General features: G+C 36.9%; 1 protein-coding gene across 1 annotated transcript in view; it reads right to left on the bottom strand.

Annotated features, from left to right (window-relative positions):
* The window catches only part of SNTG1 (syntrophin gamma 1), a 1,301,402-nt gene that overhangs the window by 550,069 nt on the left and 735,836 nt on the right, over positions 1–15,497 (bottom strand). The window contains exon 3 of the mRNA XM_049854568.1: positions 6,485–6,537. Coding sequence (XP_049710525.1) covers positions 6,485–6,511 — 27 coding nt within the window. The 5' untranslated portion in view covers positions 6,512–6,537. The remainder of the gene's footprint in view (positions 1–6,484; positions 6,538–15,497) is intronic.

Genomic DNA, 15,497 nt, shown 5'->3' with positions numbered 1-15,497 from the left:
TACTCTGCACCAAAAAGTCAACAGCAACAAAACATATTTTGGAAATGTCATTTTCATTTAATAATTACTGAGCCATTCTTCGTAGAAGAATACATAGGAATACATGTCTATCCTTAGTATTTCAGGAGCACATTATCCCAGGTAAATGATAGCAGACTTTTCTTTGGAATATAAATGTCCATGAGGGCTGCTAGGAGTTTGTTTCTTTAAAAGGTACTCCAAGATATTAATGGGAATATGCTGATATACTGCAGCCTCCAGAGCCTTCTTTCCCTAAACTCATATCAGTCTGTGCCTATTTGTAAGGGCAATGCTGACCAAAATCTCTGTCAGAAGCAAGGGCAGTGTTCTTCCTGGTCTGTGGGAGTGGTACACAGCAGGAGCTCACTAAATACCTGCCAAACGATCAGCCCCAGAGAAAAGCTCAAGGGAAATATCCCAGCATAAGCCTATCATATTTTCCTTAATACAGAACATAATTTTTCTCCTGGGAAAATCCCTTATGCACAGTATGTTACCTTGGCTGAGGGCCAGAGTGAAAAAAGAGTCTGAGGTAGTATGAGGAGGTAAGTACAAAACAATGCCACAGCCCAGTGTGAAATAATTGAGCAAGATTTGCCATTTTTTCACGTACAGGACATTTTAGGCCAATTTTCTCCCCAGAAGTGTAACAGAATAACTGGCAATTACAATAATGCTCTTGTCTCGACTTGAGGATGAGAGAGGGGCTTTCCCTTGAGGACCCTAGGGTGAACGATTGTTAGACATCAAAGGGACAAGAAAGGCGGTCCAGGTAAAGTCTGCAGAACTAAAACAGCTCTGAGTCTTCTCTTGGCACACTTCTGTTGTGGCCAAAGCTAACATTCACTCACACAACTGGTAAAATGCCCCTGGTATTAGATAGCTTTCTGGAAAACAGAATATAGATGATGAACTCACTTCGGGTACTGAGAGGACAAGAATTACAGGTAATAAAGAATGCACGTCTCTACAGATCACGGACAGAGATTATTTACCAAGAAGTCATGGATTGAATTATGTCCACCAAAAAATATATGTATCAACTTGGTTAGGCCATGATTCCTGGTATTGTATGGCTGTCCTCCATTTTGTGATTGTAATTTTATGTTAAGAGGATTAGGGTGGGATTGTAACACCACCCTTACGCAGGTGACCTCCCTGATCCAATGTAAAGGGAGTTTCCCTGGGGTGTGGCCTGCACCACCTTTTATCTCTTAAGAGATAAAAGGAAAGAGAAGCAAGCAGAGAGCTGGGGACCTTGTACCACTAAGAAAGCAGTGCTGGGAGCAGAGAATGTCCTTTAGACCAGAGGTTCCTGCTCTGAGATGCTCCCAGACCAACTGAAGACCTTCCTCCAGAGCTGACAGAGAGAGAAAGACTTCCCCTGGAGCTGACGCCCTGAATTTGGGCCTTTAGCCTACTTTACTGTGAGGAAATGAATTTCTCTTTGTTAAAGCCATCCACTTCTGGCATTTGTTTCAGCAGCACTAGATGACTAAGACAGAAGACAACACCTAAACAATCTCTGGCTTCAAATCTTAAAGTTTAGACATATGACCATCTTCTTTTTCTTCAGGAACCTAACAATAATCAATCATTTATGTCCAAACTCTGCTGACTGTGCATGGGCTACACAAGAAATGTAGAGGCTGCTTATGTGTAATGTGTATATATATGTGTGTGCTTTATATGCCATGTGCAAACATTATGCAGATTATTATGTAAATTACATAAATTATAAAACAAAAAAATTTAAAGCAATGATTCATACAAAATGATTGATATAAGTTCAAATATTTTTTCCATACCCTAGTAGGTGATCCTAGACAGCACCTGCATTTTACAAAAACTAATTTGGAAACTATTTTCCAAGAGGGATTATTAGAAGGGAATACTGTTTAAAATAGTTGTTGCTATATTTTCTGTTTATCAATGAAATGTAGTTGTGAATCTGCATTTTCTTTACACTTTGGTATATAAACAAATCTAAAATGTAAACAGCTTAATTTATACTTAGCTTAAATTTAGCACATAATTTGGAATTTTAAACAGTAGGCTATCATCCATCTTCTACTTAAAAGTTAAGATCTTTTTAAAGTATAGTCTGATATTTCAAAGAGTACAAAATGTGTTTTCATGACATTTTAAAATCTATGTTGCTTTTATCTGGAAATGTAGAATAAACAATATCAGGTGAAACTACAAACTACAAGAAAGTAGGTGAAGACTGTAATATGAACCGCAGATACTCTTGCAGGCATTCACAGTATTCCCATGCTTTGGTTACCAAACATAATTTGATTTGTTCTGTAAACTATATTTTTAAGTAAATATGTAATTTCTTATGCCCCACCATATTGGAGCAGCTGTGCTCCAAACACCATTCCACAAAAGGTGTTGCAAACTGCATTTTATCATTTACCTTTTCCTTCTTGAATTACTTCTAGTGAGTTCCCTCTCATCAGTTAAGTTCTAGCCAATTTCCAAGTCCTAGCACAAGACTCCTTTCTCCTGAAGCCACCAAGATGCTCCATCTAAAAAGGTGAGCCCTCACTTCTCTGAACTCAGAACTTTCTTTGAATAAACATTCACCTAACAATTGGGTACTGAAAGGACAAAAGTTACAGATAATAAAGAAAACAGCTCCCTCTGCAAAGTCTCTACAGAGCCATGGACAGAAATTTTTTACCAAGAAAACATCACATGCCATGAGTTCAGCAATATTTAATTCTATATATCCTGTTGTTTAACTTCATCTTACATGTATTTATCTCAAGAAGATCAAAATAATTATTACTCTATTATTAAGGATTATTTTTCTATAGGATCTAATAATGTGTTTTTTCTGTAATAGGAGTTCTTTCAGAATTTGTTGACTAAATCGTAGTCACAGATTATACTTTAATATATTAAGGACTAAATTAATGTATATATTTATATGAATAAACAAGTGATCAAGTACATGTTATAAAGAAATACATATTTTCATAGTCAACACAAGTACATGAATCATATATTAAGGAATGCAAATGTGAAAATGAGAAAAAATAGACTAAACAAAGCCTGTTAGCTATGGTTTTTTGGTGACACTTTTAAAGCAGAGATAATCAGTAATTATATGTATACATTTTCTTCCTAAATTTTGTATTTTATTATTTATTCCACTTATATTCATGGAAAATCTCTACCTTCATTTGTGCTTCTAGTTAGACTTCTAAATGTCAATTCTTTTAAAAAAAAATGCAACATTTGGTTTTAAGAGAACTTTCTTAAAAATAAGTAGACCTTTCTTTTAAGAAAGATCTGCATTAGATACTTCCATGTGCTTGTAAAGGAAGTTATCTGAACATACTTCTTCTATTTTCTTTACAATATAGAGGCCCCTGGACATTAACACTGTGATAGTCTACTTGGATCTGTTTGATGTGCACCTTTAATGGCTGCAATTTAGTGGCATCAGAGTCCTCTACCTTCATGAGGAAAGAAAATCACAATCGTCAGCACAAAGTTAATTCCTGTAGGTGGAGGTCAGACATACCTCCACCTCCAACCTTTTTACCAATTCCAACACCAGCCTTCCTCCCTACAGCACTCGCTACTTCTCTGCTGGGTTGGATTAATTTTGTGCAATGGCCACACAGAACTCACAGGCCACACTCACGATTATGTGGTGTATTAGGGAAATAACAGATCACAACTCAGGAGACAGGATACACTTCCGCAATCAGGACAGCTTCCAAACAAGACAGCTCTCAGCTCCTTCTTGGCCATTCAGCAGCAGGCTGTACTTCTCATTTGTGCTCATAGGCTGGGCCTGCTCTAGTCTTTAACGCCAGCCAGGATCTGCTTAGGCCCGGCCTCTGCCACTGTTCCCTGCTCAGGCCCAACCTCTGTCACTGGCCCCTGCTTGGGCCTGGCTTCAGCCATTGGGCCCCACTAGGGCAAGTGTTATTCTTTTGGCTCCGCCATCAAGTGCCGGAAGGCACCTCACTCTACCAACAAGCTCCTGCCCGAATGTGCTCAGCTCTCTCACTCCATGAATCAGGGAGCCCACTGCAGCCGTCTTCCACCACTCTCCTGGTTCTTGCTGCTCATACAGCCTTGCACCGTTTCATGCTGTCTCCACTGTTACAACTTTTTCTGTCTCTTAGGTCTAACAGATACTCAGCACAGGAACCTTGGGTCTGAATTATGTGCTCTGCTCCAGTTTCTTCTTCCTGATGCTAGTTGGTCTCTCCTCAACCTCTGTAGGGTTAGCCCCTTTAAGCTTAGCAAGATGGCAAAATTGACCAATCTCCTGGCTAGGCCCCAGTCACCTGATTTGCATAGTAAACCACCCAATCTCTCTGCAAGATTGTGGCCTAGCAAATCATCCTGGCAGAACTACAAATCCAGGGCCAGAACGCCCATATAAAAAAGGAAACCAATTGCACTGCAATGGCTTATTGGGAGTCAAGAGAAAACAGGTTTTATTAGTGTATCGCTGACTATGACATAATTTCCAGCAATACAGTTTATTAGAAAGAGAACAAAACTTGGAGTCAGGAGTTCCAAGGTACACATGTTGGCTCAGCTCTCAGCTCATTCACCAAATGACATGTGGCACTCCATGAAAACTCTCAATTATTTCACCTGCTAAGTGACAAAGTTTGGCTAAGTTATCTTTATGGTTCTTGTCAACTTAAATGTTCTAAATTTGTACATTTTAGGCAAATTCATTGATTCCAACTCATCTTCTGAGAGGTTTGATCATCTTCAGTGCATCTTAGAGACCTGAATTCCTGCCAATTCAGTGAGACACATGGACTCAGTTGCTGCATAATTTTGAAAGAGATACACTCTGCAGTGTGGGCAGAGTCTAAAATGGTTGAGATTCTCAAACGTCTCATTTCAAGATAACTAGCACCTCCTCCCACCAAAGCAAGGAGTAAGAAATTTCCAACAGTATAGCCATTGTCAATTAAATCTTTTGAACCTTAATTAGAACTTGATACATATCCCAAATCAATGATTTAAAACAATTCTGTTTAAAAAAACAGAAAGTCTGGGAAATCAACTGTCAGTTACCCTCTGAAGTCGAATGGTAAGCCATTCGTTAAACAGTATTTGGCCAGTATATTGAATATTGACGTTGTGTTTTTTTCATGCAAACATCCATTCAATTTCATAAGCATCTTACTACCCAAAACATCAGATGGAAATACAATGCCTACTACATTCAAAATTAGGAGTATGATACTGTGCAATTAAAACTCGAAATGACCCAGAATTACAATTTAAGCTTAAAATAGCATGGAAAGCTTCTAAAACATTAATTTATTTTTAAAAAACTGCTGAAGTGGTAGGTACTGAGTTCAAAGGTGAATAAGTCATATATTCTGAATTTATGCTATTCAGTCTGGAGGTGGGAGAGGTTTATAAACAAATAACTATGATGTAATTGAAAAGTGCTAGAATGGAGATATGCATGAGGTATTATCATACTAAAATTTTTTAATGAAAAGGAATTTGAAGAGTTGAAATGTGAAATCAATTTATGAATTTTCTAAAAAAAAGCTTTTGCTTACATTCTGAACTTTTTACCAATTGTGATACATTTTAAAGTATATATGTTTTTGAAATTGTCTTAGCGGAAAATAGTGAATTGTTTTTCACAAATGTATACAAGATAAAGTTAAATACATGATATCTCACTGAAAGAAAAATCTTCACATACGTCAAGAACTGAAGTTTTTGTTTATTTTTATCTCTGCCATAGGTAATACAGTTGTTACTGTGTTTTCATTGGGTTAGTTCTGAACTTTTAAGCTGATGTAAGGTATTTTTAACCTATGAATATTTGAATTATGCCTGAAGAGTAAGAATACAATGATTTGAATGTTGCATGTTTAGTAAAAAACTAGTCTTTCTTCCTGAATAGACAGGTTATACTCCCTGGGCCCACGTCCACGCACCGCTGAGCTACGTACTTGAATTCCTTTAACATCCTTGAAAAGGGAGTGCATCACAAAGTGCAACAACATCTCTGAAGAGAATCTGAATTGCCAGGTATTAATACTTAAATGAGACTAAAATACTTAAATATTATTGAAATTGTATAATCACAGGACTTTAGTGCTGAAAGTAATCTTTTAGACGTCTTCTAATTTATATCAATTTATGTGATCAGAATGGCTTCTAACAGTTCCAGTACCTGAAATCATACGGTGAATAGTTTGTGGGGAAGATCAATTCAGTCAGGTCAAATATGCTGCAGGCCTCTTCTTAAGGAACAGCGAAAACCTGAGTCTTCCCCAGGCACTTTGTTTTTTTTTAATCTTACCAAAATAGATCTTCTAAAATGATACAGGTCCATCATGCATCCTTCTGCCCAAAGCCGTGCCCCAGTTATGTGAAAGGGGACCACATATTTCTGCATGCATGCTGTTTCCCTCATTTGAGAAGCAGAGGCTGTTAAACCTACCTCTTCACAGGTGGTCCTGAAATCCATGTGCTAGGCACCACAGAGGATGTTGTCTGAAAGACAGAGAGACAGTGAGCCATGAGGCAGAGCCGCAAGTGAGAGGGCAGAGCACTAAAAAAGTAGTAGAGATTATGAAGCTGGACTGGCAGGCAAACTGAGCTTATAGTACCTATGGAGTCCTGGTGGCACAGTGGTTAAGTATTCAGCTGCTAACCAAAAGATTGATTGTTCAAATCTACCAGCTGCTCATTGGAAACCCCATGGGGAGTTCAACTCTGTCTTATAAGGTTGCTATGAGTCAGAACTGACTTGATGGCAATGAGTTTGGCTTCTTATTTTTTTTTTTTAACAAGAAATAAGGACTCCCAGGGTATAAGGATGAGAGAGAAAGGAGGAGCTGAGAAAAACCTTAATCCCCAGTTGGTGAGGGTATAAACACAGTGCTGTTATTCAGCGTGATTGAGAATGTGTGTTCTGTCTCCTTCTTTCTTCCACTAGGCATTCAGACATGATTAACCATATGATTAACCTCTTCCCTCAAGTGTTAGCCTGTTTCCAACATTCATTCTGGTACCAGAGTTTGCAGCTGGGGAAGAATCTGGGTAAAGAATAATTAAAAGTTGCCTTTCACGTGGTTATCTCTTGAAAAAAGGTTAACTAATCTTTTTCCTTTTAATTAAAAAGCTACATGCATGAATAATTCTCTCTGGATCTTAAAATTTTACACAAACAGTATGATGTAAGGAAGTAAGCTATTTAACAGAGTGAAAAATAAATAACAGTAATAAATCAAAGGGTGAAATACCTAATACAGACTCAGAGTCCCTAAATGAGGATACAGATTTAAATGCATATAAATGCACACAAGGATTTGTTTTTTTTTAATTCTTTTAGATAGTTTTGTTTCATTATGTGACAACTTAATACTAGGAATTGTATTAGGATAATTAGGAGTTTCTGGGTGGCACAAAATATTACATGCTGGGCTACTAACCATAGGTTTGGCAGTTTGAATCAACCCAGAGGTACCTCGGAAGAAAAACCTTTTGATCTACTTCCAAAAAATCAACCACTGAAAGTCCTATAGAGCACAGCTCTATTCTGACACTCATAGGGTTGGCATGAGTTGGAGTTGACTGGATGGCAACTGGTTTTTGATTTTGATATTAGGGTAACCCTTCCATGACCTGTGGGACAGACTATATCTAACCCTATTTTCCCAGTGCTCAGGTTTCTTGTAACTTACTTTTCCCTCTAAAAGCATTTATTGCCCTCCAGTAGGCACTTGTGTAATGGGGAAAGCTTAAAGAAATGTTCATTGAAGCAAAATAGCTGGGCTTTTAGCTTTAAATATGAGGTAGTGTATCTAGGAAATGTGATTGGGTAAAAAATTTTGTCTCGTTTGGGTTTTGTACAGGTAAGTAAGCCTTGTAAGCATATTTATGCTTTCCCTATGATTTTTTTTTTTTTATGATAGTTAGGGAGCTCTGGTAGGTTTGGGTTGTGTTTGTATGTGTGTGTCAGAATAAATCTTGCCACCCATGACAGGTGGGACAGACGGGTACTCACCTGTCCTGGCACCTGAGAACCCCTCAAGGTTTGTGGGACTCATGTATTTCCAAATAATATTTCTCAAAATCCATATAACCAACCAAAAATTTAAATGTACTGCATGACTGAGCATGTTTCCATTAATGAAAACACATGGTATCAAAAAAAAAATTTCAAAGAAGAAAATAGTAGGATCTTGAAAGAGATAATTAAGAATTGACACAGAAATTTGACACCTTACTAGATAAATCAATGCAGAGCAAAAATATGATGGTTTAGGTAAATGAGACTTCAAAGTAAAGTGAATGGTTCATTTCAAAATAGAAGACTTGTAGATTTTTTTCTTCTTTGTCAGTTTTTGTGGTATGAAATTGATGAACACTTCACCAAGTTGAAACAGAGTAATAGGTTCACCTGTTCTGTCACTGAACTGAGGAGTTATTACTTCCGGCTTTGAGAGAAAAGAAATAGACCATTTTCAATAGCAAATGAACATGTCCCTTAATACGTTGAATATTTTCCATAAATAAATCTTGTGGGTGTAGGCTTGGTTACATTTTATTGAAATGCATTGGAGGGCAATTTGGTAATATAAATTATAACTTAATAACATAAATTATACTTTAGTATTAATTGGAAATTTGTTATTTTATCAATTGTTTTTTCAAAACTGCTCTTAAAAATTACATTTGAAAAAGATGGAAATACTTGTCTATCTTTAATTTTGATATAGAGTATTCCTTTACTATAAAAGTAGGAGAATTGCAGTGCTTAATTCATTTTTTTAATTAAAAAAAAAGGAGACTCAAGAATTCACATCCTCGTACTAAAAATCAACCATAACAATAGACTTGAAGATATTTAACCAGATGTCTAAACATAATCTCATATTTAGTTTCACATGCTGAATTTCATGTAGTGTGCACATTTTTAAAGCGTCATTCCTAAACACTATTACACCTATTGGCATGGACTATATATGCTCCTTCTACTGTTATTAGCTATGGAACACTGCAGGTAAACGCTATCATAGGTAAAGGTTATTTTGACAATGTTTGGTCTTCTGTGATACATTAGAGGTGTGAAGGCTCCAGATAACCACAGACGAGCATATGTAGACCCAGTGGCAGTGCCTGGCCCAAATTCTCCATCTTTCCCCATCCACACCATTTCCTAGCCTCATGAGGGGAGAGCTCCCTTCTCTACAGCTGGACTTTGGCTTGGCTGTATGCCTGGCACTGGGCAGTGAGGAAAGGATTGGCGTGACCAGGTGCTGCTTTCTTTACAGCCTCACAGGTCCTCCCCTGACTCTTCCATTTCTGACATTGTCACGGGAACAGCCTCCCAGGGAGGCTGATGCCTGCTCTGCCTGGTCAAGATGGCCCACAGAACACAAGGCCAAGCAGAGACACCCCAATCCCCTGCCTGGAGCAGCATCCCATAGCCAAACAAAGACCATTGAGAGAAATAAATGCTTAGTGTTTAGATTTTATGATTTTATTAAGCAGTGTTATTGTGACAATCACTGACTAAAAAAGCACATTTCTAGATATTTCTGAAAACCCATTAAGCACAATTAATAAGTACCAACAATTTCAATAGCATGGCAAGTTCCAGAATATACTATACACTAGTTATTTCTGAGTTCAAACTAAAAAAAAAAAAGGAGATAAGAAAAACACTTCATTTTTTTTAGTCAGTGCATTAGCAATGTTGTTAAGTAATACTTACATTCAAAATTCCAGTGTAACCTTTTGTCTCATGTCTTTTTTTTTGCCTTGAGGCATGTTCATCTTCTCCATAACATTTTTTGCTATGGGAATATGAAGTTATTAGGGGATTCTCTGTGTTAGTTTTAAAATAATTGATCTGTGTTAAAATATAACGCAGTAAGTATGTACACACACATGCACACATTTATAAATATCATGAGCCCTGGTGGTACAGTGGTTAAAGCGCCCAGCTGCTAACCAAGAGATCAGCAGTTTAAACTTACCAGCCACTCAGCAGGAAGAAGATGTAGCTGTGGGCTTGGAGACCCTGTGAGGCAGTTCTACTCTGTTGTATAGGGTCTTTGTGAGTTGGAATCGACTCGACAGCAATGGATTTGGTTTTTGGTATATATATATATATAACCCAACCCACTGCCGTCATATATATATATATATATACACACGAAAACCCTGGTGGGTAGTGGTTAAGTGCTACGGCTGCTAACCAAAGGGTCAGGAATTCGAATCCGCCAGGCACTCCTTGGAAACTCTATGGAGCAGTTCTACTCTGTCGACAGCACTGGGTCTGGGTTTTGTTTGGTTTTATGTATGTATATATATAAAAAACATACATGTGTATGTATATATGTATGTATGTATAAAATGCAGCCACATATATATAATTTTAAATTGCTTTTACGTCTATATCCAAACACAAAGAAAAAAAGAAGTGTGTTGTTTTTATAGTATTTCACTAGGGAAAAAAGATAAAGCCTTTCTGGAAATACTTAAACTATGATTATTAGAAAACTTCATCACTTATAACACAAAGATGAGAATAGCAATGAAAAGTAGCTTGTGACTAATAAGATGAAGTTGGCAACCGTAATTTTTGTAGACTGAACACATCGCCATCGTCGACCTCAACCTTGATCCACTTTGGGTCTTGACGATGAGATCAGTGATATGCATGGAGATGCCCATGCTTAGGAAACCTATGTTGCTACTATTATTACATAAGCAACCTAACAAACACAGATGGCAGCCTGGTTCCTGCCTGAGAAGTAAACTTGAGCTGAACATTTCCCGAGAGCCTAAGGTCTAAACGTCAGACCTGGCCCCTGCTCAGAAGTCTTGCCTTCTGTGATTAAATTTAATACTCAGAAATTTAGAAGAATTACTGTCATCAATTATGCTGAGAACAGCATTGATTGCCATGGTTAAACTTGTTCTTTGTAACCAAAAAAAGGGAAAGCAAAATTAGAGAAACACAGGGATTTCATGCATGCTTCATACAAAATACTGCTGCTTCCCCTCAAAACGCCTTACCCAGCAGGAGGCTGATAAAATAGAGAGAATGAACCTATATGACTGCACACACAGAGGAATGAGGAAGTGCGGAATTGAGTCCATAGTTATATAAAATGGAATAGAAAATATTGGTGGGAAATTATTTCAGATTTAAATTATTTAGACCATTTCCAGAATGCTTTACTTGATGAGTGAAAAAAAGTCTCTATAAGACTCTGTGCTTTTGATGACAGGTCAGTTTACTGAAGGGAAAAATGTCTATTTATAGAGGTGGCCCAAGGCAAAATTATGAAATATGCAAAATTTATCTTCAGTCTCTGTGTATCCCAAACCCAAAACCAACATGTACCCTCTCCACATGCTTTCAACATCCTCACATTGTGCTTTGGCTGTATAGAAAGAGGTTGACTGAGCCAAACAAATGAGTGGAAATAGGATCAAAATGACATTGACAGTGACCTGGGCTTGGTTTTAAGTAAACTTTGTGTGTACGTTGGGGAAATAGAAAACAGTTGCTTTCTAGTTGATTCTAACTCACGAGGACCCCATGTGTGTTGGAGTGGAACTTTGCTCCATAGGGTTTGCAATGGCGATTTTATGGGAGTAGATTGCCTGGTCTTTCTTCTGAGGTGCTTTTGGGTATACTCGAACCTTTCAGTTAGTAACCGAGATCTTAACATTTTGTACCACCCAGAGACTCCTTGGAGGTAACCATTTATTCCTCTTTAATTCTTCTATATTGGTTAAGATACTGGCATGTTTACATTCAGACATGCCAAGAAAATGATGGCTTAAACAAGATTGCAGTTTGTTTCTTTCTCACTTAAGGGTCCAGGCTTAATAGTTGACCTTTTTCAATGTGTCTAGAACCACCTTCTGTCTATCAGTACCCTCCTCAGCAGAAGAAATCCACACACAGTTTGATAGTGTCCAGCTTTTTCATGTAATTCCAAATCCCAGCAAGGGCAGACAATGGGAATCGAACACTTCAAGTCCATTCACATTCCATTCTTCTGAGTACAAGATCACACCTAGTCACATTGAGGCAATGTAGTGATTAAATGGGGCAGCCCTGTGACCAGCTAGAATGTGTTTCACAGAGAAGAGCTGATGGCCAGCAGTCCCAGACACACCCACCTTGGTAACTGGCTGCAACCTAAGTTGTTCTTGCAGCTTTTAACTTGCACCCTGTCCCTTAAAAATCAGCTTTCTTGAAAGACCATATTTGTAGGCCCTGAGATTATTGAAGAAATATTATGTGGTTTTTAGCATTTTTCATTTCTCTTTTTCCCTAAGATGTCATATCAGTTTTGGTCAGTTATGTCAACTCTGCTTGTCTGCAAGGTTGTCATGAATTTTTGAAATTTTCTACCCATCTCTGAATTATCTATCCTAAATCGGATTAAAAAAAAAGAATTACAATCTCTTGCTTAATTTTTTAAATTTCTTTTTTTATTGTTGTTTAAATTATACACAGCAAAACCTACACCAATTCCATAACTTCTACAAGTACAATACAGTGACAATGATTACATTCTACAAATTTTGCAGCCATTCTCACCCTCCTTTTCTAATTTGCTTCTCCCTTTTGACGTAAACTCACTTCCCCCTAAATTTCCCATCTAACCTTTCAAGTTGTTGTCAATTTGATCCTGTATAGTAAGTTCTTTAAAAGAGCACAATGCTCATGGCAGACATTCTTTTCTAGCCAAGCTAGACTATTGTTAGGTTTAAAGAAGGCTTCGGGGATATTTTTGGTTTATGGTTTCAAGGATAAATGTTATTTCTGGGCAGTAGTTTCAAGGGTTCATCCATCCTCAATGGCTCCAAAAAGTCTGGATTCTATGAGAATTTTGAATTCTGCACCACATTTTTCCCCTTTTGATCAGTATTCTTCTTTAGAATATTTATGCAAAATATCCAGTACTTTTTGGCAGGATCCAGTTCTTCCAGTCTCAGTGCAAAGGAAGCAGTTATTCGTGCAGGCTATCAATTACGCATTCCATTTTCTTCTCCTCTTTCTGACTCTTCTACTTCCTCTGTTGCTCTAGGTGAATACAGACCAATTGCTATACCTTGAATGGCCAATTTCAAGCTTTTAGAACTCCAGACACTATATAACAAACTATGAAGTAGAACAGAAGTGCTAAAAATTATAGTAGGTCAATTAACTGTAATGTCCCATGATATCATGACCCTAAACCCAAATCAATAAATGAAATCCCATGAGATGTTTTGTTGTACATAAGCAGCTTCAACAGCTATTATTATGTTTTTGTTGTTGTTGTTAAAAAAAGTATATATGTATACTTCATGTATATACGTATACTACATGTATAAATATACATACATATAAAACAATGCATTTGTCAATTCAACTTATTAAAGGTGTCCAATTTAGGGACCTCAATTAGACCAGTTAACTGTGCCTGCATCACCATGAACAGAAACTCATGCTCCTTAAGCAATAACTCCCCTCTGTGCTGCCCCTGGTAACCACTAACAAACTTTGGCCTCTACATATTTATTTGCCTATTGTCTTTTTATATAAGTCAAGCCATACAATATATGTCCATTTGTGATTGGACTTATTTCACTCATCAAGCTCCATTCATGTTGTGGCATGTATCAGAACTTCATTTCTCTTTCTACCTGAGTACTATTCCATTCTATGTATGTACCACATTTTATTTACCCATTCATCCATTGTTGGGCGTTTAGGATGTTCCCATCTGTTGGCCATTTTGAAAACTGCTGTAATGAACGTGGGTGCACATAATTGCTGGGTCATGTGGTAGTTCTATCTTTTGTTTTTTGAGGAACTGTTACACTGTTTTCCACAACAGCTTTATATATTGCATTCCCACCAGCAACGGATAAGGAAATGTGAGTCCTCCTTTGTTCAGCTCCTTCAAAGCTGCTATACCTATTCAGGGCCTCTTGCCATTACATATAAAATTGAGTATCGGTTTTTCTAATACTGTGTAGATGGCTGTTGGAATTTTTATTGGGATTGTATTGAATCTGTAGATTCCTTTGGCTAGTATTGACATCTTAACAATATTGAGTCTTCCAATCCATGATTAGAGAACATATTTCCATTTAGTTACATCTTTTTAAATCTCTTTCATCAGTATTTTATAATTTTCATTGAATAAGACTTTCATAACCTAGGTTAAATTTATTCCTAGATATTTTATTCTCTTAGTATTGTAAATAGAATTGTTTCCTAATTTCCATTTCAGATTTCTCATTACTGGTGTATAAAAACCTGGTCAGTTTTTGTTTATTGACCTTGAACCCTGCAACTATGCTAAATTCCTTATTCATTCTAAATTCCACAAGCTCTCTTGTGGATTCTTTGGGGTTTTCTATGGATAGGATCATGTTGTTTGTGAACAGTAATAATTCTGCTTCTTATTTTCTGATTTGGATACCTTCTCCTTCTTTTTCTTATCTTTTTGCTCTGGATAGATCTTCGAGTACAATATTGAACAGGAGCATTGAGAACAGGCATCCTTCTGTTGTTACAGATTTCAAGGGGAAAGCCCTCAATCTTTCTCCATTAAGTACAATACCGGCTGTTGGCTTTTCATATATGACCTGAATCATATGGAGGAACGTCCCTTTAATTCCAATCTCCTTGTGAGTTTTCATTAAGAATGGATGTTGAATTTTATCAAATGCCTTTTCTGCATAGAGATTATCATGTCATTCTTTTTATTTGTTCTATTACCATGGTGTATTACATTGACTGATTTTCTAATGTTGAACCATCCTTTTAATCCTGGAATAAATTCCGCTTGGTCATGGCATATGGCTCTTTTAATATGCTATTAGATTCTGTTCACTAGAAATTTGCTGAGGATTTTTGTATCTATGTTCATTCATAAGGGATATTGGTCTGTAGTTTCCTTTTCTTGTGGTGTCTTTGTTTGATTTTGGAATCAAGGTAATGTGGGCTTCATAGGATAAGTTAGGGAAGAATTTAAATAGGATTGGTGTCTATTTTTCTCTAAATGTCTGGTAGAGTTCCTTAGTGAAGACATTGGTCCAAGGCTTTTTGTTGCTGTCATTGGAAGATTTCTGATTACTGATTCAATCTCTTCACTTATTCTGGGTCTGTTAAGATTTGCTATTTCCTCTTGCATCAGTTTAGGAAGGTTGTGTGCTTCTAAGAATCCTTCTATTTTATCTAGGTTACCCAGGTTTTTTGTGTATAGTTTTTCATAGTATTCTGTCATAATTCTTTTTATTTCTATCGAGTCAGTTGTAATGTCTCCACTTTCATTTCTTATTTTGGTTATTTGCAACATTTCTCTTTTTTTTCTTTGTCAACTTAACTAAAGGTTTGTCAATTTTATTGATTCCTTCAAAGAACCAACTTCGAGTTTTTTTTATTTTTCTCTATTGTTTTTCTGTTTTTGATTTCATTTATT

The sequence above is a fragment of the Elephas maximus genome, chromosome 15 (assembly GCF_024166365.1).
Source record: "Elephas maximus indicus isolate mEleMax1 chromosome 15, mEleMax1 primary haplotype, whole genome shotgun sequence".
Taxonomy (NCBI): domain Eukaryota; kingdom Metazoa; phylum Chordata; class Mammalia; order Proboscidea; family Elephantidae; genus Elephas; species Elephas maximus.
This window is presented reverse-complemented; position numbering and strand designations above follow the sequence as displayed.